General features: G+C 32.3%; 1 protein-coding gene across 5 annotated transcripts in view; it reads right to left on the reverse strand.

Moving 5' to 3' along the window:
- SUCO (SUN domain containing ossification factor) overlaps positions 1–26,065 on the reverse strand; it is a 65,570-nt gene that overhangs the window by 18,165 nt on the left and 21,340 nt on the right. For 2 of the 5 annotated variants that reach the window (XR_013758114.1, XM_079106380.1), the window contains exons 4-17: positions 24,762–24,916; positions 22,984–23,121; positions 22,616–22,766; positions 20,257–20,380; positions 19,328–19,464; positions 18,801–18,868; positions 15,584–15,691; positions 13,582–13,687; positions 11,633–11,653; positions 11,376–11,431; positions 10,849–10,940; positions 10,033–10,098; positions 3,229–3,297; positions 2,367–2,457 (exon numbers count right to left, since the gene is read on the reverse strand). Coding sequence is in view for 4 of the 5 variants with exons in the window: in XM_079106380.1 (XP_078962506.1) it covers positions 2,367–2,457; positions 3,229–3,297; positions 10,033–10,098; positions 10,849–10,940; positions 11,376–11,431; positions 11,633–11,653; positions 13,582–13,687; positions 15,584–15,691; positions 18,801–18,868; positions 19,328–19,464; positions 20,257–20,380; positions 22,616–22,766; positions 22,984–23,121; positions 24,762–24,916 (1,382 nt within the window). In the remaining variant the exon portion in view is untranslated. The remainder of the gene's footprint in view (positions 1–2,366; positions 2,458–3,228; positions 3,298–10,032; positions 10,099–10,848; positions 10,941–11,375; positions 11,432–11,632; positions 11,654–13,581; positions 13,688–15,583; positions 15,692–18,800; positions 18,869–19,327; positions 19,465–20,256; positions 20,381–22,615; positions 22,767–22,983; positions 23,122–24,761; positions 24,917–26,065) is intronic. The other 3 variants (XM_079106377.1, XM_079106379.1, XM_079106378.1) reach the window with 3 other exon arrangements.

Raw genomic sequence — 26,065 nt, forward strand, 5'->3', positions numbered from 1 at the left:
AGCCAGGTGACTCAAGTCATCATATTACACTTGACTTTTTAAATCTGTTTAACAACTATCTGTGAACACTTCCATTACCTGAATGTACAGTGTACCTTTCTTCCCATAAAAGTTCACAAAATCTTTACAAACCTCGCTACTCTTTACAGATGAGAAATTAAGCTACCCAAAACTATAATCCAGAATTCTTAATATTTACAAATGCACTTTAGGTTTATCTTCAAAAGATGTCAAATTTCTCACAGATATTTTTTCTGTAGATGATATAAGAAATCCACTCACATATAAGATTACTGTTTTAGGGAAAAGAAATAGATACTCCCAGGCAAAATAATATCATCTGGACAAATTTTCTATTATTAAAAGCCAAAGGCAAATAATCACTTAATAAAAGTACTGGCTTATCATAAACTAATATAAACACTAGAGTACTGTTAACTTATGTTCATCATTGGGCTCTGGAGTATGTCTGTGGTGTAGGGGGCAGGGAAACAAAGTTGGTGAAAACAGGGTTATAAGCTATAATGCCTATGGTTCCTTCCAAGACAAAAACAATCATTTTCTGGGTGCAGCACAGTACAAATGGCACATTCTGAAAAGAATAAGGTAATATGAACAACCCCCCCCCCAAAAAAAAAAAAAAAGAAAAAAACAATTACTTTCACACACAAATTTTCCTACTTTAAAAAATTATTACCATACCAAACTCCAAATAAAGACTAATGCCATAATAGCAAAGGTAGAATAAGGTACTAAAATAGGCATTAAAATAGCTAAAGAGTGAATTTCCACTTTGCTGACAGTGAAACAGTAAATGGAGCAAACTAAAACATCATTAGGCTAGGCTTCTCTAAATACAAAGATATTTATGGCCAAACACACACGCACGAAGTCACTAATAAATAAGATTTCTTACATATTCACGTGACATACTGCCTATTATCTCCAAAATAAATTGTGACAGAAAGAGGAATTTCTGAAGGGAAAGAAAACCAGAGCAAATCTGGTAAAAATGTATTGTTATATACTACTGTATACTCTTATTAGAGTTATACTTAAAAAAAAAAAAAAAAACTTAAACTCAGAAAATGAGTCAGTTTTTCAAAATGACTTTATAGTAACATCTTATCATGGAATCTTTCATTTTCATCAAAGGATTGCTATATAATCATTAAAAATAATTTAAGAGAAACATACATGAGGAAATATTAAAAAATATTAGGCAAAGATATCTACTAGAAAACTCTGTAACAAAGTACAACAACCACTATACTAGCCCAATGTAATTACATTTTCAATAAATATTCTCTGTGTGTATATATAAATGGAATATGATTTACTTTTGAAAAATAGGACATACATATGTTATTAACTGAAGAAGGCTAGTTACAAAATCAAGAACAGCAATCACAGCTTGACATAATTAGAAATAAACAAGAAATTTATCAAGATGCCTTAGGTCCTTCTAGGAATCAGTAATACATATGCTATATTTTCTTTCTAACACCCAATAAGCATCTTCAATTGCTTTCAGGATTAACTCAGAAGAAAGTAAATTTCTCACTATGCTCTTTAAAGTGCAATCATCTTACTTCTGAATCAGTGTGGTACTTAAGACTTCAAAGCACACTCAGTGCAGTTCTCATTACCTACTACCTAAACTATTTCAAGTTCAAATCTTGTCTTAAGTAGAGAGGCAAAGAGTAAAAGGATTTTCAAAGTTTTATAGGGAGTATTATTTTAAAAAATACACATAAATTAAATCTACAATAACCACACCAAATTATCCAAATCAATAAAATCTCACTACCTATTATGGATAAGTAGAAGTATCAAAAAATGTAATCTCTAGTAGAAAAACTAAAAATTGAATATATTTTGTTACCTCCGTATACATCCCTGCCCAAAGTGTCCCACCACAACCTGGGGAAAGACCTGTATAATTCAATTTGTGCAACAAATACATAATTCAAGAACCATTGCTCTAGGTATTTTGTAGCTTTCTAGTGACACCACATATACATAATCATTCTTTTAACAAAAACAGGCCTTCAAAATGTATCCTCAAGCCTACACTTGCATAGTTATTTGCACTAAGGAAGTATCATTTTCTCAATAAAGAAAAGACTCAACGTGAATAACAAAAGTAATATGTCAAATCAACAAGTGTATGGTCTGGAATGAAGTGTATTCCTAGTACACGCAAACAACATGACAAGAAGGAATGTAACATGCCATGTTCTAAGTGGCTGCAGAACATCTGTTCTACGGCCCCTTTCACACACAAATCACAAGCCGCGTTCTCCATAACAGTTCACTTAGCTCTCCATTTTAACAGACGCTACCCATGTCGCGGGAGGACTTACTCAGGTGACGGAACAGGAGCTGAGACAGGAGCTGAGCCAGGCATTTTAGGTGCAGCTGTGGCAGTGGCATTCTCAGATATACTTTTATTTCCTATTTTAAGAAAGATGCCCATGTTGAGTTCAACTTTTAAAAGCTGTACCAAGAAAATATTTTACTTTAACAAATAAAGAACTTGAGTTTCTCAGAGAAGGGAAAAAAGTCAAATACGTTTGCTATTGCAGACTTTTTTTTTTTTTTTGATAAAAATTTCTTTTAGAAATGATCATGTAAGATCACAACTGTAAGTAAAAGCATATTGTTTAACTTTACTTAGGTAATTAAAGCAAATCAGATAATTGTGAATTTTATATGATCTTGATTAATATGCCTTATCTAATCTGAAAGAGTTATTAAAGTGTCTGAAAAGAAAGAAATGGGCCATTTTTAGCATTTGGAGCTAAGCAGTTTTAAAAAACAGGAATGCACGATATCTTCTGCTTGTTAATAATATTCTTACTTGCTATTCCATAAGGAAAAAATGACTTTCTACATATGATACATAAAAGAGAAGCAAACCTGAACTGCTAAGAGGGCATCGAAATCTCAGTGAAGAGATGGGATAAAACCACAGCTGGGACGTCAAAAAACAAAATCAAAACACCACCAATTAATGAATTCTGTACAGACAAGATTCTTTTGTAAAAAAGACCTTGTGAAATTCAAATAAACAATGAATAATAACACAAGATTTTTAAGTTTCTTAGGATCATTTCTGTATTTCTATAGGAAAATTCAAAATTTCTTGGCTTATTACTTGATTTTCCTAACTAGAAGGAACCCAAAGTGCCAGCTATTTCAAAGATCCATAAAATGATTAGGTACCTTCTGTCATGTCTTCAGTTTTTGCTCCCAGAATATTAGCGGCAATATTCACCATATTTAGAATGGCATCTAAAACAAAATTCAATCAGAAAAAAATACCAATATACCTATGTATTCTCATGTAAGTCAGTATCAGATAATTAAGGAACCATTAAAATGGTCTTTTGCTTTTTATTTTTTCCTTGACTAGTTACCTTTTATTTACCTGTTTAGGTCCAATGTAGGACCCAAATAAATTTCAGCCGTAAGCATATGCACAAATCTGAATTTTGATATTCAGGAAGAATTTAAAATTTAAATCATTATAGAGCCTCCTCAAACCCTTTACCAAACACTTAAAACACTTCTTTGGCACATTACAAAATTTGAGTATGATTCAATATAAAGTCTACACTGAGACAGGTAGGAAATGCAACGATCAAAGTTCATATTTCAAAATTCAAAATTTGTTTTCTTTAAATGGGTTCTATACTTTAAGAACAAAAACAAACAAAAACTTAATCAAAGGCTTTTCCTGAATGGGTGGTTATCATAGGTAAAAATGAAATGGGGAGATTATTATCCAAAGAAAAGTGGGACATTTTTATTATTTTTAGCTATGCATATAATGGCTATTGGTAATATGGTTAAATTCCAAATTGACACTTTATAGAATCAAATTTCTCTGATGACTTAAAAACCCAATGGCCAGAATAACAATGATTTATGTATAATAAAGCACTTTTTAAAAAAAAATTTTGTGATTAGAATGGGGCAAGTTAATTAGAAGTCAAAGTCATAAGACTGTTGCAGGTGAACCAAGTTATATATTCAGTAATTCTGCTTTTTTCCAGGGCAGACATTCAGATAATGAAAGAAAGTGGCACAAACCTCCATCTCAATATATTTAGACATATTTAAACATGAGGACCACAAAATGGCAGAACTCCAAAACAAGGTGGTACTGTAAACAGGGAGGCTTCCTTCAAGTAATGTGACCTAATTTCAAGGAAAATTAACTTCTACCCCAATCTAATCTTTGAAATTCTATTAGAAGTCAATTCTTCAGTATCAGGTATTTCTTTCATATTAAAATACTAAAATCTGACAGGGTCTATACATCAAGCCTTCTAAATTATTTCCATCTTATTTGGTCTTCTTTCCTAAAAGAAATTCATAGGGTTTTCATCACACTTTCAAAGGAAACCAGAGATGTCACTCGCCTGTAATCATCTCAGTGACTCAGAAGACCCAGTCTCAAAATAGAAAATAAAAAGGGTTGGGGATGTGGCTCAGTAGTAAAGCACACCTGTGTTCAAACCCCAGTACCATCCACAATAATTAAAATAACCCAAAGATGTGAAAAGTAGGAAAAGATGTAAGGGAAGAAAATCTAGCCCATGAAGAAGGCTGGGAGCAATCTACACACTGTCTCATGGACCTGATGATTCTGTTAAATATAAGCTATAGGGTGAAAGAAAAGTAGTAAGAGATCTTAGATTTAATAAAAGATAACTACTAGAGCTGGGGTTGTAGTTCAGTGGCAGAGCGCTTGCCTAGCACATGTGAGGCCCTGGGTTCGATCCTCAACACCACATAAAAGTAAATAAATGAAATAAAGGTATTGTGTCCATCTGCAACTAAAAAATTTTTTAGAAGATGATTACTAGTAGACAATTATAATTTTGATCTTAACAATGACTGTGATTCTATAATATAAAAGACCACAAAGTAGTGATATGTATTTCCAATTATTAGTATAACACAAAAGTTTGACATTTGCCATTTTTAAATGTCTTGCCTTTCAACCTGGCAAAATGGTAAACAGAAAATAGTCCCAGTTCTTACTTGGGCTGAGGAAATGCCTCAGCATGACATAATGCTGGGAATGAAAACTCCATATCTCCTCACAAAGTAAGAGAGTAAGAAATGAGAACTTATTCCCTTCCCTTATAAACCCACTTTTTTCCCCCATTTTTTAAAAAAAATTTGCTCCCTTTAGATATACATAACTTCCTATTCTTATGGTTGTACCTGATGTGGAGTTACAGTTACACTGATTGTGTATTAATATATGAATATAGGAAAATTATGCCCAATTCATTCTACTGTCTCTTTCCTATTCCCATCTCGCCTCCCTTCCCTTCATTCCCTTTTGTCTAATCCAAAGAACTTCTACTCTCCACGCCCCCTCACCCCTTATTGTTATGTTAGCATCTGCCTATCAGAGAGAACATTCAGCTTTTGGTATAAACTCACTTTTAATGCCTATCAAACTACCAGATATGATCCCTTACTCACACTGCTGCTTGAAGTTCTGTCAAAGCTAACTGCTTCATAAAACCAAATATTGGAATAAGTCTATCCTCACTCTCCTGTGCTTCAAAGTAAGACCTTACCCAAAGATTTCAAATTGGGGGCCCATATTTAAAAATGTAATAAAAGAATATAGGTTTTAGTCTAATCTGTGTAAAGAAATTAGCTTTGGGGTATTCTTTTTAATCTAAATTTTAAAACCAGTCCTATAATAAAGAATATTTACACTATCCACCCTTCAGAATATTATCTATCATCATTATTTCAGGGGATCACAAAACAAAAGAAAAATTTGGGAAATTTTTACTTTCTCAGTATATTTAACCTAAACAAATAATTTACCTATGTTCACAGAATACTACCTAACATTCTTTTTTTTTTGGTTTGTTTTGTTTTGGTCTTTTTTGACAGAAAGCAGCATTAGGAATATTCTATTCTGACTTGGAGAATATTCTATTCTATTATCAACTTGGAGCCAAATGCACAACAGCTTGTCATCAAAGTCTTTAGAGTAGACTACAGTAGAAACTTCAGACTGTTAAACTTCATAACTAGCCCCAATTTCTCTTGGAATAGTCAACTCCACTTTGTTGGGCAACTTATTAATTCTCTCTTTCCTCTAGGAATAAAACTCTCGTAGGGATGTGTGTATCTTAACTATTACTCAGTCTCCAGCATATAAAGAAAAACTCTTTCTGATAAAGAAAACAATCTCTTGTCCAAGATGCTGAGGCTAAAGAGTTTATATCTATGCTACAACACAAGCCAAACCAACAAAAAAATCTACTAATACATGTAGCTATTATTTGTACTCATCTCCCTCTAAAGCCTACTTCCATTTTTTCTTTTCCTTATAGAATTCTCTACATGTAGTTCTAGAATATATATGTATGAATTCCTAGAAAAAAACCCCATATATATATATATTCATAAAAATATATTAAAAAATTCTCTGACTTAAAGCAAAAACTACATTTTGTCTTAACCGCATACCTAGAAATTTCTATCTTTAGCAGAAAGGGCAATTTTAACAAAATGCAGACCACATATCTAAGAGAAAAGGCAGACTTTCATCAAAGTAAAAGTCAGCTGGCAAAACCACATGACAAAGCACCAAGGAAAGCAGAGTATTATGGAGAATTCTTATTGATGTAAAAGATTTAAAGTTTTAGTTCAAGAATGTAAACAAAAGAATCAGACAGAGGAGGTGACAAAATTGGCATATACACAAGCAAGAATCCTTGCTCTAAGATAGTAGTTACTCCATTTTTAGCAGTTAATAACATAATATCCAGAATATCTAAATATACAGTAGATAGGCTCTTTGATAACATCTCATCAGAAGCAAATATATATCTAATGACATATATTTCCTAAAAGTACTAACTACAGATTGAGCATTCCTAACTCAAAAATCTGAAATCCAAAATAATACAAAATTTTTGAGTACTGACAGGATGCCACAAACAGCAAATTTCACACATAACTTCATGTGATGGGTCTTAATCAAAATATGGGTCCCCTACAAATATTAAATATAATTACCTTCAGAATATGTGTATAAGGTACATAGGAAACAAATGTATTTTGGCTTTAATTTGGAACCCATCCCCAAGATATCTCATTATCCACATGCAAATATTCCAAATCTATATTCTGAAACACTTTAAGCCCCACAAAGGGATACTCAACCTCCTGAACTCACAACAGAATAAAAAAGGAGTTTCTAAATGTGGTACAGATATACCTGGAATATTAGCCACAAGGAAGAATAAAATTATGGCATTTGCCAGTAAACAGATGGAACTGGAGACTATCATGCTAAGTGAAATAAGTCAATCCAAAAAACCAAAGGTTGAATGTTCTCTCTGACAGGTGGATGCTAACACAAAGGAGGGAGGGGATAAAGGTTCACTGGATTAGACAAAGGGAATGAAGGGGAGCATGGGTGGGAAAAGGAAAGACAATGAATTGGACATAACTTTTCTATGTTCATATATGAATACATGACCAGTATAACTTCACATCAACCACAAGAATGGGAAGTTATACTCCATGTATGTATAATATGTAAAAATACATTCTATTGTCATGTAAACTTTAAAAGAATTTTTTTAAAAAAGGAGTTTCTATTAAGATTAAAGTTATAGAGTTCTAACTTGTAGAAATCATACACATGTTAAAAACAAGGAGAAATACATTAGTTTCAAAACGGGCCCATTTCACCAGGCATGGTGGTGCACACCTGTAATCCTAGCAACTCGGGAGGCTGAGGCAGGAGGATCTCAAGTTCAAAGCCAGCCTCAGCAACTTAGCAAGGCCCTAAGAAACTCAGTGAGATCCTACCTCTAAATAAAATATAAAAAGGTCTGGGGATGTGGCTCAATGGTTAAGCATCTCTGGGTTCAATCCCTGGCACCAAACAACAAAAAAACAAAGCAAAACAAAAAACCTACCAGGTCCATTTCAAGCTACTACAGCAATACAGAACTTGGACATTTTAGTGCCAGAGATCAGCTCTTTGGCCTGAGTCCATGCTTATTATTTATCCATTAAGTGATACCACCTAGAAGGCTGTAGTTAATTTAGTCTTGGAACAGTCCCAAGTTCTTCAGAGATTATAAAGACACAAGTGTAGAAGGCAGAAGTGCAAGTCAGAGTGTGACAGTTTCATAAAAACAAAGTCTTAACACTCAAGTTCCCATTCCTTCTTGCTCTGAACCTTCAAGAGATGGAGATCATTTTTAAATCCCATTTTTCATGCTTATGCTCAGCTAACAACCTACTGCTCATCTGTCTCACTACACAAATGCTTTCAACCATAGGGCACAGGAAGATCAATGGACTGACTTTACAGAGATCCATTTTAAAAAAAAAAGTGTTACTAAGAAACACACCAACAAAGAGAAAGATTTGAAAAGTAGGATCTAAATAAGAGTCTGTTTAATTAATTGAAATAATACATTGGTCAGAGAAGTAATTACAAATAGGGCAATGTCTTCCAATGACATATAGATAGGTATTAATGACATCCAGGATTTAATCTCATAGGAAGAAAGAAAATTAAAACTCAGAATGTCAACATATTTTTGGGATGGGACTCAAGTCTACCTTAGGGAGGTAAATAATTCTAAGATACTCTTCTCCTTTCTGGTAACCACCAGAAGCTAAAGATCTTTTAGATTAGTGCTATTTTCTAACTCATTAAAACAGTGATAATTATTCAGTGACTTTAGCATCATTAATTTACTCATAACAGAAAAATGACAGTTATGATAATGACAAACTTAAGAATGCAAAAAAACAATATTAATGTCCAGACAGATAGATAATATAGCATTTTTCATTCCTAAAAACATTACATAGCAATAAAAGAGATACTTATTTTTATATCATCAAACAGATAGCTAGGGATCCTATTTAAAAGTAGTTGCTAAGATCTATAAAGTCAGAACACTAGCAATAAAGTATACTAAAGAGATCTGAAACAAAGTTAACCTAATATGTAATATTTAACCTTCTCCTCTAAGTGTATTTAACATGGCTTTCCCCATGCCTCAACAAATTCCAATGACATCCACAATACTCCATGGAAGAGAAGGAAGAGATGGGAAGAAAAGGAAAAAAGATGAAAAGAAAGAAAAATGACCCTAACTACATACACACGGCTGTGTAAAATATCTACCCACACATATGCACTGGTGATTGAGTATCTAAAGAGTTTTAAAGTCAGTGTTGACACCAAGTTAAGTATTTAAGCCACTCAGTTCGCTGAAGAGTAAAAAAGGAGCTAGTCCTCTATTTTACTAAAAGTTATTTTTATTAAATTCAATTATTAATCTCCAATAGAAAACTCCTTCTAGTTAGTTTTATACTCTTCAAGAATAACCAAAACTAACATTAGACTATACCTACCCACATTCTAACAATAACATAAAATGCCATCTGGGTAAAGGCCTTTCAGTAATCTCCTTAGGCAGCCTATCACTAGGTCCACATATTATTTTGGAATGAAACAGTCTAAACCACTAGTTATCTTAGTCATTTCTCTGATTTACAAAAAATAATAATTATTGTTACTCATTATTAAAATGAATATGAACAGCCATTATATTTTGTAATTAAATAGGAAACTAATCATACCCATAGATCAACAAATCCTCCTCATTCACTAGAACCTCACTGACGCACTACCTCTAATGACTCTCCCCCCCCCCCCCAAAAATTCACAGCCCTTTCTCCACAGCAAGGAATCTTCCTAAAAATAAGTGCTTGAGTAGAAGAAATACCTTTACTATGCTTGCATTTTTAAATCTCCTTTCTTTTCGTCCATTCCTCCTATTTTAAACTACTTTTCAAAAGCTAGAGTCTTTGATTTCAACTTAAAAGTTCAGAATTCAGAGTAGAAAAAAACGTAAACTATACCAGAACAGAATGATCTATGTCAGAATGAAAAAAAAAATTAAGAAATACTTTAACAGAATAAATAAGAAACCCCAAAATACTCACTTGTAGCAGAACCAAGAAGATTTTTTGAAGATTTATCCTCCACAGTATTATAATCCAATGGGTAATCTGTTAAAGAGAAAATGAAAGTAATTATGCTGAGAACGAGTTACTACATGTTTAAAAACTCGTATTATGTTCTGTTAAAATAAATGGACATTTAAAACATTCCATAATATACTGATTATATATCTTAAACATTCAGAAAACAAAAATGAGATTCAGAAGCCAATTAACAATGTAAGCCAAGGAAAATAGTAGTAATGCTTACCAAATTTTCATTCTTTATAAGACTTTCATTTGAGTTTTCAATATATTTTACCAACCCTTAGTCAATGCCCTAATTTCTTTTATGGGGAAATGATAGAAGAGAAGATTTGCATTATTCAAGTTATGGTTTAAGACACCTTAAAATAAGGAATTGATAAAGCAGAACTGGAGGGGTCAAAGCACTCTACTCTCACACCTTCAGGTGTTTCTTAAAGGCTCAGTCTTTAGGATCAGGGCAAATCAAAGGACTTAATGATCATTTGAACTGTTTAAATTACCTGGTGATTTTAACATGTTATGGGCCTGGCAAAAAGATATAATCATAATTTATAGCACTGATGTTCTGAAAGGGAACAACTGACTGATAAACTTGGAAAAGAACATGATTTATAAAGCAATCATAACAGAAGACAGGTTTACGATAAAATTATTAGGGCTAAAACAAAAACTAGTGACACCTGTCACTGATTTAAGTAACATCACCCATTACTGTTAGATTATAAAAAGTAAAAAGATATTCCTAATAGTCACCTACTTAAAACCACCTACCATAGTCCTCATCAAACAGTTCTTGACGTTCTGACTGATACTGAGAATCAGCAATTTCTTCATATTCTTCCACCATGCTAGTGCCAAATACCCTAATAACAATTTCATTAAAATTTTTCATTAAAACAAGTTAATAAGACTCATCTCTTCACAATCTATGATAAACAGCAACTCAGGTAATGTTTTACAGTCCACTTTTGGGTTCCAAAATAATGGCTATTTCTTACATTTCAGTCATCAATTACTTCCATTAAAATGAAAACTGATCTATTTTAGGTACTTAGAAACACAGTGTTCAAGCTTTTCATCATGGTAAAATAACAAGCAAGCTAAATTAAGCATGTAAATGAAGCTTATTTTTTAACAAATTTGACATTTTTCCAAAACACATTCAAGATAAAGGTTAACTTTTTATTTCTATGTTAACTTTCATGAGAAAATTATTTCTTCGCTTTAAATATAATAAGATTTTTATATATCACTTAAAAAGAAACAACACTTAGTAAATGTATTTTGTTCTGCCTTACCGTATAAGGCTTAATGGACAAAAGTGCTCTGACCCAAAATGTGATACCAACTCGACCTAAAATATAAAAGCACATAAAATGGGTAGCCAGCAGAGTGCCTTTAAGAGTAACAATACACTCAGTTTTTTCATTATAACATTTCTAAATATAAAGTCCTCATTTCCCCAAAATCAATACTTTTAAAGTTTTGATTTTTTTATAATGCATTAATATGTCATGCCTTGTTATTCAATATTGCAAAAGAGAAGGTTGCTAACCTTTATGTACTTGATGAACATCTGAAGCAAGAGAAAGGAAAAGAAAAAGAAATCAGTTCCAAAGTCTAGATAACATGCTATAAGCAACTGCAAGTATTCGTAAATCATACTGTATAATTAAAGTATAGAAAGCAATGTACTGTGATGGATAACATTGTAGTACTCTTAATTCTTTGCAGAAATCAAAGCAATGATTTAAATTTTTACCATCACAACTAGAAACATAGTAATAAAATTAACTTTAAGCTGATCAAATTAAATAACCATTGCTGCTATTTTGTTAAAAGTATTATAAAACGATTAATACTCTAAAAGTCTTATATTACTACAAATATTGTCTTATGTCACTTCAAATATTAAAGCTATGTATCATGTATATATCTATGGGTGAATTTACATATTGATACATAGATTAGTACATCATGAAATGTTATTTTTTACTTATATAATACCATATATAATACATTTTAGGGAAAAAGCATTAGATATTCTGTTATTTCAAGTATAACTTATAGAAGTAGAACATATGTATCAATTCACTTTTTTTCTTTTATTATTTATTTTTTAATTTTTTTACAGACTACATTTTGATTCATTGTACACAGATGGGGTACATCATTTCATTTCCATGGTTGTACACAATGTAGATCAATTCACTTTTAAAATATAAGTTATTAAAAAAGTAATTTGTGGAATTGGGTTTAGTTTTTCTAGGATAAGAGGAAAATTAGATAAACATGTATAACTATATAATGAGAATCAGAGTAAATTTTGATTGCCTGAAACATATCTATGAAAGGTTTTTTATAACATGAATCATCAAAATGCTCTGTAGTCTCCTGTCATACAGGGAATGAAGCAGGGAGTTATACGTGGTACTTTTAATGCCACCAATAAATTATTCTTCTATTATTAACAAAATAGATGTTATAAATGATTCTCAGACAATCTGATAACATTTTTAACATCTTTACTTCCAAAATTAAATATAATTCTATCACCTGGCAAATGATTTTTCACATTTTTTTTTACAGCATAAAATGTGTTATATAAGAAGGTCATTAAACATTTCAGTACTCATTTTAAAAGGAATTGAAAGTGTTCATTTTTCTGAACTCTTAAATTATTAACTGAAAATATCAACTGTATTTTCAAAATAGAATTTAGCAACTTTTATACTGAAACTAGGAATACTACAAGTTTACCCATTTTATAGACATCAACTTGATACAGGTTTTAAAAAGAGACAGTAAAATCCCAGAAGACAAAATTAAGTAGGTGTAAGTTCTCATATTTAAAGAAGAAAGGATAGGAATTAGAACTGCTGCCATTCAAAGGTCATGTTATTAACACAATGGTATTTTAAGGTATGGCCATTTTAAAGGAAAAGGGGGCAGGAAGGAAAGGAAAAGAAAAGAAATATCCCCTATTTTGTCCCAATCCAGTTTAAGAGTGATGATTCTACTTGATCAGTTGTTGGAAGAAGCAGTGGGAACACTGTGTTAGCAAGTTTTATTTGAAACTGGTGTCTGCACGTAGAATGTTTCACTTGAATATACCAAAAATGCAAAAGCCATAATGATGTCAAATGATTGGTTATTAAAACTGAAATAATCTAAGAATCATATTCCAAAAAGAAATCAAATTTGCTTTAAAGACTTTAGTGACAGCAATTGATTTGAACTTCTAAATAGAATACTCTGAAGATGACATTTTATATAGAGTCAAAAGAAATTAAGAGTCATGACTTAGAATATTTTAAGGACCACAGATAGAAAGTTGGTCTGGGTTTCCAGTAATACAAAAGGAATGTAGTAGCATTTGTCTCATAAAACAATACTATTTTCCAAGTAAAAACTATTTTATTAAATGGTATACAGCAGTAAATAAAATATGACTAGCACAAATATTTTCATTATAGAACACAACCTTATATGCATAAACATTACCTTCACATATTTTGCATACATCTGTTCATCTAAAGGGAAACTCTGGACATTCCGCTCATCTCTACCATGAAAAGTACCCAGCTTAATCCATTTATTTGTGGGATATCTAGAAAACACAAATATATCCTGTACTTTTTCTTCCTCTCTAGCTGAATATACAAACATAATATAGTTTAAATACTCTTTCCCCCCAACACAATTAATGGGTTCCTTTTTAGTAGAAAAGAGTAACATACATACATACATACATAAATCAATCACCCTACTGACAAATAGAAAGGAAGACAAGGAAAGAAAAAAGCAGACAATGACCACTTATTAGGGCTTGGGAGGGCTGTCTGAGGTTTTAAAACAGAAAGTAGCAAAGAGTTTGTCTTAGAAGAAGGAGGCATGACTCTTCACATACTGTGTAATGATGTGAAGTACTGATGAGAGAAAGCAAATCAGGAAAGAAAAAATATATATATATGTTTAAAAATTTTTTTTCATAGATGTTAGCAGACCTTTATTTTATTTTATTCATTTATTTATATGTGGTGCTGAGAATCAAACCCAGTGCCTCACACATGCTAGGCAAGCACTCTACCATTGAACTACAACCCAGCCCTTAGTATAATATTTGAATCTGACATCCTAAGTAGGTGAGCCTTTTAAAAGGAAATCTAATATAAAAAGTATAAAAGTATTTTTTGTTTGCAGCATTTAGAATCCTCAAAATAATGATTTCTCTCTCTCTCTCTCTCTCTCTCTCTATTTATTTTTTGTGTGTGTGGTACTGGGGATTGAATCCAGGGCCTTGTGCAAGGCAAAGCAAGCACTCTACCAACTGAACTGAATCCCCAGCTCAATTTCTCTCTTTTCCCCTTTAAAAAGAACATACTTTGTAAGAGCTGTACATGTCCATCTGACATACAATAAAACTGCAGTTTAGAGAAAAAGAAGTGATGTGAACAAGTTTAAGAGCAGAACAACAGACAGAATTCCCAAAAGGTTTTGAGGATTGATTTCAAAAAGTGTGTACATGCAATGCTGAGGGTGAGGTAAGGGAAGAAATGCCATGCAAAATCTTTAATGATCAATGAGAGAAGAATAAATAATAAATGATAGCACCTTACATATCATGGGCACTCAAATGTATTTACGGAATTACTACCTTCACTGAGGGGAAAATACTAGTACTCATTAAAAATAGTATGTTTAAAAGAAAAGATTCTCGGGATGTAAGAAGTAAAAAGTAAATATATTTTTAGAATAAATAAATGCATAGAAAAGACTGAAAAGAATATGTTAAAATGCTAACAATAGTTATCTTTGCTTGTGAGAGAATGCTGCTATTTTCCAAATTTTTTATAAAGTTACATCTTTTAATCACACAAACATAAAAAAGGTTTTAGCTGGGTGCAATGTAACATGCCTGTAATTCCAGCTACTTGAGAAGTTGAGGCAAGAGGATCAAAAGTCCAAGGCTAGCCTGGGAAACACAGTGAGACTATGTCTCAATTATTTTTTTCCTTTCCTTTTTTAAAGGAATTGCAGAAATAGTTGAGTGTAAAGCACCTGCCTAGAATGTAAAAGGTCCTGGGTTCAATCCCAGTATTCACCCCCAACCCCATATACAAAAGGTTTAAAAACATAAAAGAAACATACTCTCTAAAAACATTTAAAGAAATTCTTGAAAGCAATGGAGCATAATGATTCAAAGTAAAGACTTTAAAGTCACAGAGTCCTAGGTTTGAGTCTTGGTTCTCCAATTAACAAGCCATGCAGCCTGCGCGAGCTACTTAAAACTCCCCTAGTCTTTTTCCTCACCTTATAAGGGAATAATCTGGCTGTGATGTAAGTATTGTATGAGCTAATAAAAGGAATGTGATTAAGAAGAGCTACAACTATTATTACAAACTGACATTAAAAACAAAATGACTAGAGTCAAAAGTGACCCATTTTAAAATTTTTACTCCAGAGATCCAACACAGACCCTATAGAAACCAGCTCTAGAATTTACCTGTCACTGATAGAAACCAGAAAGTCTTTAGGAGTAGAAGAAAATAATTCATAATTTGCAATATCAAGCTGTTTTACTTGAATTGGCTCACAAAGTTCAATAACAAACCTTCAAAAAGAACACAAGACAATTATTTAAACAGTTAAAATATTAGTTCATATTAAACATGGCATAACATTTTTTATAAACTAGATATCCATTAAAAGTTAGTATAACATAATGAAGGAGGATGTTTTATAATTCAAGTTATCTTTAAGGGAATGCCTCTTTTATCAAGCAGTAGTAGAGGGAAAAAAAACATAAAAACAAGATAGTGATTTTACCCCATCATATTTTTAAGAAATTTTTTAATGACAAAACACATTCTTGGAGAAGGAATGACTTCTAAGAACTGTCAGTGATTGCATAAACTGACTAGTCTAGAGGATAATTTGACATACACTGCCTGAAAGGTATCAAAGCCTTTGATTTAGCAATACCCTCTTAAAATCCTAACTCAATGAGTTTTCAATTCTGTGAATATGTCAACAAAATCAACACAGGTATAATAAAATAGGTTGGAAATCATAACCTAGAGCTTATATACATTTTACATATTTTTCTGTATATATATATATATATATGTAATACAATACATATATTTTCTGGTGCTCTATCTATTACATCAAAAGAATAGAATTAAAAAAAAAAACCCAATATTCTTTAAAAAGTTATCGTAAGTGGTATATTTCATACTCAACTTGAGTTTTTTGTGTGTTCCAGATCTGGGAAGATGAACCTAATAGGTTAAGATCACAAGGCTCCAGATGTCTGTCCTTGTATATATATTTTACTGATCAAAGTTAGGTTTGTAAGAGCAGAGGCAGGTGGGATAAGTCAATGTATCTGGCTCCCAAACCTGAACATTTTCCATAGCACAATATCACAGAATGGTTTCATTGATTAACACAAATTAACATAAATGATGGTCTACCCAGACAAAGAAATAGCCAGTATCCGTTAAGACCAGTTAGAAATTATGCATTTCTACAAAATGTAAACTAATTTATAGTAACAGAGGCCTGGCCTATAATTGTGAGAAAAGATGGTTTGAGAAGGAGAAATTATAAGAAATGTGAGAAAACTTTTGAGAGTGATGAATGTGTTCATTATTTTTACTGTGGTGATACTTTCACAGATGTATAAATGTAAAAATTCATCAAAATACACACTTTGAGATGTTGCACTATATGTCAACTAAATCTCAATTATGCTGTTTTTAAAAATGATGCTAGTATAGCTTAGTCACAGAGCATGTACTTAGCATGTGCAAAGCCCTAGGGTTCAATTCCCAGTACTGAATGATGCTAGAGACTGACTGACATGGAAAGATGCCATAAATATTGCTGCTAATGAAAAGAGTACAAATATGACTCCATATGCATAAAATAAAACTGCACATAGCATGGTACTTGGGGAAGAGAAATACTTGTGACATTTAGTATTCTATTTTCCTTTAATAAACCATGTATTTGGCTCTAGAACTGGAACATTTTCCACAGCACCATAATATCATATGATGAAGGAAGAGCAAATGGAAATCAGATTCAGACTTTTATTATTTACAATGGGTAAAATAAATCTATACTGAGAAGAAAACAAAAAGAATTGTCTTCTGCTCCTTATTTATTTTTTACATACAATGTTCCTCATTTTTAGGAAGACACATAAAAAATAAGCATTCAGATAAACACATGACCAAGTACAATTTTGATTCACTTGAAACACAAAAGAATTCTAAAATCTGTATGCAACCAATAAATAGCCTCAAAGTATGTAGACGGTAATATAAAAGAAATTACTCTGCCTTAAAACTGATTTTAAAATGCCTTTCAATACATCTTTCTGCCTCATCTCACATGTTTTCTTAGAAACAGAACACAGTATGAAATCAGTAGAACTTTGTATGAAATTAATGTTAAACAATTTCAATATACTTAACTATTTATGAATCAGGAATTTTAAAAGATCATTAAATTTACAGATTTGACTATACCAAGAACTTGATAAAACACCATGAATCAAAATTTAAGATACAATTAAGGCAGGGCTCGGTGGACCATCCCTGTATCCCAGTGGCTCATGGGAGGCTGAGGTAGGAGGATCCCAAGTTCAAAGTCAGCCTCAACAAAAGCAAGCTACTATCTCTAAATAAAAATACAAAATAGGGCTGGGGATGTAGCCCAGTAGTTGAGTGCCCCTGAGTTCAATCCCTGGTACCCAAAAAAAAAAAAAAAAAAAAAAAAAAAGCAAGAAGAAAAAAACAAATAGTCTTTATTTCTTTTAAATCAGTTTAAAAATCTTCCCAATTATTTTCAAACAAGTATTAAGACAGTGTATGCATAAGCTTACTAATACTGCTTGCAAAAGATCATAACCCAAATATCCAACAAATGGGGCCTAGTTAAATCTCAGTAAAACCATAAAAAAGATTTAATTGATGCATTATAATTTTATATAATAGTGTGATTCCCTGTGACGTATCTGTAGCACACACACAAAAAATTTAATTTGGTCAATTTTGTTTCCCAGTACTTCCCCCCTCTCCTTTCTCTCCTCTCCCCCGTCCCTTCTTCTACTAATCTTCCTTCTATTTTAATGTCAGCCCCACCAAGCTCCCCACTTGTTTTTTCCTGGCTTTTTTCTCTCTACCTTCCATGTGAGACAAACTACAACCCTTGACTTTCTGATTTTGGCTCCTTTTCCTACTTGAGGAAAATAACCACCATAATTCTGATCTACTAAGATGAATGAATGAATGATGTGTGTGTATATATATATATTTAATTTTAGGAGACACTTCTCAAATCCTGAAGATAATATTTTGCTTCTATGTAGTCACTCAGAAGAAATATGCTTCTTTTAAAGCACTGTGACTCTTTCATCTGCCATTTTCTATGAATCCTTCCTCTTCCAAGAAGCTAGCCCCCTTGCAGCTACACATCTTCTAATACCCTTTCAGCAATACATTTTATACCAGTTCATAACTGTTTAACCAAATCTGTCACTGTTTGCTTTTTTTCCCACCTCCTTAAAAGGAAAGGCATTTTGTCCTCAATTTTGACAGTATCAACACTAATCATAAATATTTATTAAAGTAAGATTATAAGTCGATTTAACCTTGATAAAAAAGATTAACATATATAGAAGGTACTTTCAAAAATTTTGTATTCCTTACCAAATTTTAGTGCTGCAAGGATTCAACATATAAAGGTCCATATTTTCTATGAGAATAGCAGATGTGCTCTATTTCAAAATAGGGAAAGGGAATATATTACTGAAGGAAAAATCATTTCAAAAAAATATTTCAACTCTAAAGTGTTCTGGTGTTTGTACAGTTTTAGATCTCACAATATACCTAAGACTGAAACACACATTTGGGAAGGAAAAGCATAAAAGTGACTAAAATTTACTAGTTAAGGCCATAGCATTATCTTTATAACAAACCATTTAAAATTCAATGTCTATTACTACAAAGGAAAAATAAATTAGTTATTTTCTTTTAAAATTTCATAGTTAAAATTTCATAAAGTTAAAATACAACTAATAATTCAGAGAAGGCATAATCCTGCATTTATGAGTGAATCAGGGAAAGAGCTCTCACTAAAATGTAGTCCCCAGCATACTAATACTAATGCCTATTATTTTATTAATAAAGTGAGTAGTCTTTTATATTTATAAAAAAGAAAATTTATACTTAAGTACCTTGGCTTCTGGATTAGCTGCCAAAATTTTGGCACCACATTCTACTGAGGCATAATTATTTCGATTTTTCTGGACTTTTTTGGTGGCATGTGGCCCTCCATTGGAAGATGGATGCAATGACTGACCTATGGACAAACCTTATTAGAAACATATATATGATGATTATGAATGAAAACACCCCCAGCCAATACAATGATCTCAAAAGAAATAGACTGTCTTCTAGAGGACAGGTTTTAATGCTTAAAAGAATATTTTTAAAATCCTTAAGAAATTCAAAATAGCTTTAAAATACCCCAATAGCTATAAAATAACATCAGTAAACAAATTAACTACAAAAATCTGAGTGTTACTTGATTTATCTCTAAATAATGTAACTCAGAAAATGTGCTGGGATTGTGCATCAGTGACACAGCACTTGCCTAGCATGTATGAGGCACTGGGTTGAATTCTCAGAACCACATACAAATAAATACGTTATAGGTTCATCAATGACTAATAAAAATATTTTAAAAAAAGAAAAAGAAAATGAAGTATGTCCATCAGAATAAAGCTTCTGGCATATATATTTTATTCTACTGAGGATGTAACAATTTTTAACTGAGATTTAATCTACAAAAGCAAGGGGAAAAAAGGTAAAAGTAATACTTTGCATACATGGTTTAAAGTTTTCTCACTCTGAACTTCCTATGTCTCGATTTTTCTCTTGAAAATTGAGATGAAAATCACTGTTCCTTATCTGATCCTCAGTTAATAATTTACAAGAATGGATTTTAATTAAGATTAAAACTGTTCATAGTTGTATGCAGGGAAATGACATGGTAGCAGCAATTTTGTAAATTTCTCCTTTAAAATGTTTTCAAAAATGTTTTATTTTGCCAATTAAAAAGAAAAAAGCATATTTAAACAAAAGAATTTCAGTTATTCCTTACTTTTTTCTTTTTCTACTTCCATAACTTTCTTCTTCCATTCATCAAATGTTGGTATATCTTCTGGATCTTTGGGATTTGCTACAGATGTAGGGTCAGTTTCTCCTGGTTTTGTATAATCAGAACTCTATAAGAAATACCACAAAATAAACAGACTTCAACCTTCAAAGACTAGATTAATAAATACAAAGAAAAAACAAATGTTTCTGTCACAGGCCTAACTTTATATTGAATACCCCAATAGAAAAGTTTGCGTTTATTTAAAAGCTGAATTTCTCTTGAGAGAACTGTAATTATTTCTAAGTACCATAAGATGTATTCCTTCACATGTTAGTGATATAAGCATAGGTTTTTTCTTTTATAAAAACTGTAATATATCCTGAGCAATTACACACAAACTGTAGAAATAAATTTATACCTGTGTGCATATATCTTAAAATCCAAGCTAAAACACTCATTAAAGGAAGCTACGTTCAGATGTAGTATATAGTTTCTACAAAATTTGTAACAAGCACCTTCTATTCAAAAATTTTAAGACAAAAATCTAAATTAAAAAAAAAAGATTTCACAATTTAAAAGTAGAGAAAAACATCCTTTTGATTCAGGTTGGTAAAAATATTTCACATGATGCAGAATGCATTTTTTAAAAGCTGACACATTTGACTCGATCAAAAATTTAAGAATTTAAAACATCTTAAGACCATAAATTACATGAAAACAATAAGCCACAGACTGAGAGAAGTATGTGCAACACATTCGGCCAATAAAGGGTCACTGCCAACTCCTAAGAATGTGCACAAATCAATAAAAGATTGAATCTCAAAAATCGAGTTAAATAAAATGCTACTTAGGGCAAGAATGATGTTCTATATTATTTCAAAATATGCCAAAAAATAATATGTACGTTTATGGCTGATTAGAAAGCTCTAAAATAAAATTTCAAAAATCCAACAAATTCAAGATAGTGGTTCCATCAGACTAGAAGGATTTTAACTGGAAAGGGCATATGATTTGTGACTTTTTTTTTTTTTTTTTAAACTGAACAATGGATATTATAGCTGTTTGTTATTCAATCCTTTTTATATTCCTAAGATTATGCTTAATGTGTTTATTAGCAGTCTTACACCTGGAAGTCTTCAGGTGAAGTATAGTAAGTTGTAAATGCAAATTCACTGAAAATTTATGAAAAGGTGGAAAAAAGAATGCCTGAAATTAAAAACATGGGGTGTGCAACAGTTTGAATTGCTCTTTAACTGCATTTGTTTTAAGTTTATGAAGAAATCTTCTCTTTTATGAAGAGATCTTCATCTTTACACTTCTTCAAGAAATGTTATACTGGCCTGTACATGAAGTCATGGAGATCTCAGAAGGAAAAAGAAAACTGGCTCCACTGTTATAAACCCTCTTATTCTAAGAAGAGTATTCTGAAACGTAGTTGGTCTAACTGTATTTTGCATATAAATAACAAAAAGTAATATGTCTCTTGAAAATAATTCTAGTTGAAGAATATAGTTTGTTTAACCTTTTGTTATTGTGTTAACTGACCATTCTGAAGATTCTCAATTTTTTTTGGTTCCAGGGATTGAACCCTGGGGGTGCTTTATCACTGAGCCACATCCCTAACCTTTCTTATTTGTGAGACAGGATCTCGATAAATTTCTTAGGGCAAGTTGCTAAGTTGTTGAAACTGATCTGGATCTTGCAATCCTCCTGCCTCAGCCTCCTGAGTGGTTGGGATTACAGGTATATGCCACCACGCCTGGCTGAAGATTCTTAAATTCAATAGTTATAACTTATAATAGCTCTCTGAGAAACTGGTTAAATAAGGTCTTTATGTACATGGCAACAAAGAGTTGATGGTGGCAGAAAAATCATTTAATTATACATAACCAGAGTCCACACACAGAATAACTTAATGTATAAATACTGTACTGGAGCCAGGCATGGTGGCACAAGCCTACAATCTTAGCTATGCAGGAGGCTGGGACAGGAGGATTCCAAGTTTGAGGCCAGCCTGAGCAACTTAGCAAAACTCTTTCTTTAAAAAAAAAAAAAAAAAAAAAAGAAGGGTTGGGGATATAGTTTGGTAGTTTGGTAGTTTAGTGCCCCTAGGTTCAATTCCCAGAACTGCAAAAACAAAACAAAACAAAACAAAACAAACAACAACTATACTGGAAGTACAACATGAATGAACCACTTGCTCTCAGGGGAGCACAGTTCCTGTTCCGCTCCACAACTGTCATTAACTACTTGATCTCCCTAATTTTGAAACAAATTATGGTTAGCAAATTACTACAAGAGTGGCTAATAACAAGAATACACTTTGTAATAAAGTAAGAGATAGTGAAAGTTATATACCAACCTCATTTTTTAAATTATCTGAAGCACTTAATGGAGATTTTGGATCATCGCTACCCTGTTCTTTTGGTGAAACTTTTGATTCAAATTCCGATTTTGTTATTTTTCCTTTGCCATGTGAAGATGACACATTTTCTATGTGTTGGCCAACAAGGCTATTTGAAACAAACAAACAAAAAAATATATATATATCTGGATAACCAATTTTAAACAATCAAAATTGCTATAATTACTGCATTCAACCCAGAAAGACACAAGATATCACCTCTTTTCAGTCATAAAATAAAGTAAAAACAAACGCACCGAAAGTCCTTCAGACATAGCACTGTCATCATTACAGTCACACAAAGGGAAACAAATGTTCATGCCTACCTTTCAGGTGGGCTGACAAAGGAAGGCTGTTCCGCTGTTGCATCTGCATCCAGGGCCTCACCAACTTCACAGTCGGTTTCAGACTGTTCAGTTTCACTTGCCTTGGCTATAGGGTTAGTACCAGCTTTGTCTATTTCACTATAAGAACAACCAACCAGGACAATTTAGTAATTTAATGAACCTAACTAAAGTAAGTTAAAAAAGCTACAAGTGAACCCCAAAACATAATCTAATGTGAAAAAAGAACTTTACAGTTCTGCAGAATGTTTCCAAGAATTGATTTAAGTCATGTAACATCAACTACTAATAAATGTTCCCAACTTAAAAAACTAGTTACCAAATTTTAAAGCAAAACATTACAGGTTAGTATTTGGTGTTATAAAAAATAAGACTTTCACACCTGTAATGCCAGCAGGGCTTGGAGGTTAAAGCAGAGGATGGTGAGTTCAAAGCCCAGCCTCAGCAAAAGTGAGGCATTAAGCAACTCAGTGAGACCCTGCTTCTAAATAAAACACAAAATGGGCTGGGGATGTGGCTTAGTGGTCAAGTGCCCCTGAGTTCAATTCCCAGTTCCAGCCATCAAACAAAAATATTTTTAAAATTATTTACTCTAAATGTTTTCTCTTTCAAGTTAAATTTGCCTGTTCAGTATGTATTTTCTACTAATATTTCCTGTATTAATTCTACTAACATTAGCCTACACTATCAAAATCATCTATTATCTCAAGATAGTTCACTAGAGTTCTAAGGCATTTTTAGAATTTCACTTTAAAAATATATACCCTAATATTTCTCCTGCTCCACCTCCATTTCACTAGAGTCATGCCCAATACATCAGAAAAAGAGGATGCACTATTCAGGCACACGCTATCTAGCCTAAAGTTGTTTCTGAATTAAGAATTTAAATTTCTTAATTTGAGAATATATGTAAATGTTCTATTTCTCAACATGTTTTCTGTTCCCTTGTGCCTTACTGGGGAAAGTCACTAAACAATAACTGTAACATCTCTCTGTGTACAACTCCCTGGGCCTGTCCCTTGCATTCCTGAGGAAGACAGGTGGTTTTTTTTTTTGTACTAGGGACTGAACCCAGGGGCACTCAACCACTGAGCCACATCCCCAGCCCTTTTTGTATTTAATGTGGAGGCAGAGTCTTGCTGAGTTGCTAAGTGCCTCACTAAGTTACTGGCTTTAAACTCTTGATCCTCCTGCCTCAGCCTCCCAAGCACCACTGCACCCAGTCAGAAGACAGGTATTTTTAAAGTGCCTGCAACAAAAAATAGTAGTGATGATGATGATCATAATATTATCTGAAAAGTTTATTCTTACTATGTTTCAGACATTCCTCAATACCAATTGATTTGATAAAGAAAATGCTTAATGTAGTATAAAAAGAAGGGCATTGTGTATTGTTCTTTGGAGTACTGCTGGAAGGAGTTAGAAGGAATATAATATATAACTGATGTTTAAATTAAGGATCACTTATGCTTAAATATTCTGAGTATTTAATAAGCACTGTGTTTCCTAAGTATAACCTCACTTTGCCTACACTACATGGAGGTTTCATGGCTGGAATCTAATCTACTTCACTGCATTAAGCAACCAAATAAACAAATTCATTATAAATAGTTATAGTCAAACACAAAACACAGGTATTAAAAATTCATTCTGCTAAACAGTCTAAACTTCAAACTGGAGTATCAAGTTGCCATATCCTATTAAATGACCTTTCCAAATTAACTAAGGAGATTTTTCTTTTCTTCTTTACAATGACTTACTCAAGCTTTGAGACTGGAGTGATTTCTGAGGTAGATGAGCTGGAAATATTTTCAGCGTCTTCACTGTTCCCAACTGAACTGGAAGTATCTTCATGTAAATCAACTGCAGGGAGTGTCTCAACCACAGGTGGGTTTAACTTTCCTGACTCTGTATGCTATTTAAAAAGCCAGTTCATTAAATGTGAGATTAATAAATTATCTCTTTTGGCTGGACTAAGAGTGTACAGAAACAAAAAGCAAAAAAATAACCATGAAGGTGTTCACTAAAAAAAGTACTTTTATAGAAATAATTCTTACCACTATTACGACACTATGGAATAGAGTTTATATTAAAAATACGGTTCAACACCACACATTTTCATGGCATTTCATAAACGAGTATAAAGAGCTTATCTCTTTCTCTGTTCCTACTTCCAATTTCCATTAGGACCTACAAATATTTCCTCTTAACTGTAATTAATGAATGCTAGCAACAACTAAAAATCATTTTAAACATACCAAAACATTAAAACAAAAGTTCTTGTCTCCAAGCAGTTTAATAACTAGTGTCTTATCAATAAACAACAATGTGACTATACAAATAACACTACAAAGCAACAAATGATTCTTGCTGTTCCTTCACAGTCCTAAATGCCTTAGGTCAACCACCAGTCCAAAACAAAATCTGAAATATACCCACCACCTGATCATATTTGAACCAACTCTACGCACTTCTTCTCCTACCCCCACCCTAAAAAGAATTAGCCTTTCCTTTGCTCCATATCACCACTGTTTCCTGTAGAGTCTTTACCACAGTATCTGCAAGATCTCAAGTGCCATTATTTATTCTCCCTCTTCTTCAACTACACCGTAAATGCCTGTGTAAGGACTATACTCTCTTGATATTCACATTCCCAGCATCTAGCATTAAAGTATCTAGCACAGTTTGCTTCAAATGTCGATAAGTGATTAACAAATGAGGAATGCATACTCAATTCAAGGAAAAGAAAACTATGAACTAAAAAGGATTAGAAGATATTGGTCTTTAAGAAAAGGAAAGTACAGGAGGAAAACACAAGACACAGAGTCAGGAGAATATAAAGTATAATCATTTGGGTAATTACAAGGAAAAATTCAAAAGAATACAAATGGTTTTGCTATTTACAGTTGAGAAAAGGACTATTACATTAATATCAAACATTATCATTTCAACATGCATTCAGTATTTTAAAAAATGAGATATTTCACATTCTTTTTTTCCAACCTAAGCCTTCAAAATTCAATGTGTATTTTTTAAGCTTCAGTAAATCTCAATATGAACTAGT

Source organism: Sciurus vulgaris (genome assembly GCF_902686455.1).
Source record: "Sciurus vulgaris genome assembly, chromosome: 12".
NCBI lineage: Eukaryota > Metazoa > Chordata > Mammalia > Rodentia > Sciuridae > Sciurus > Sciurus vulgaris.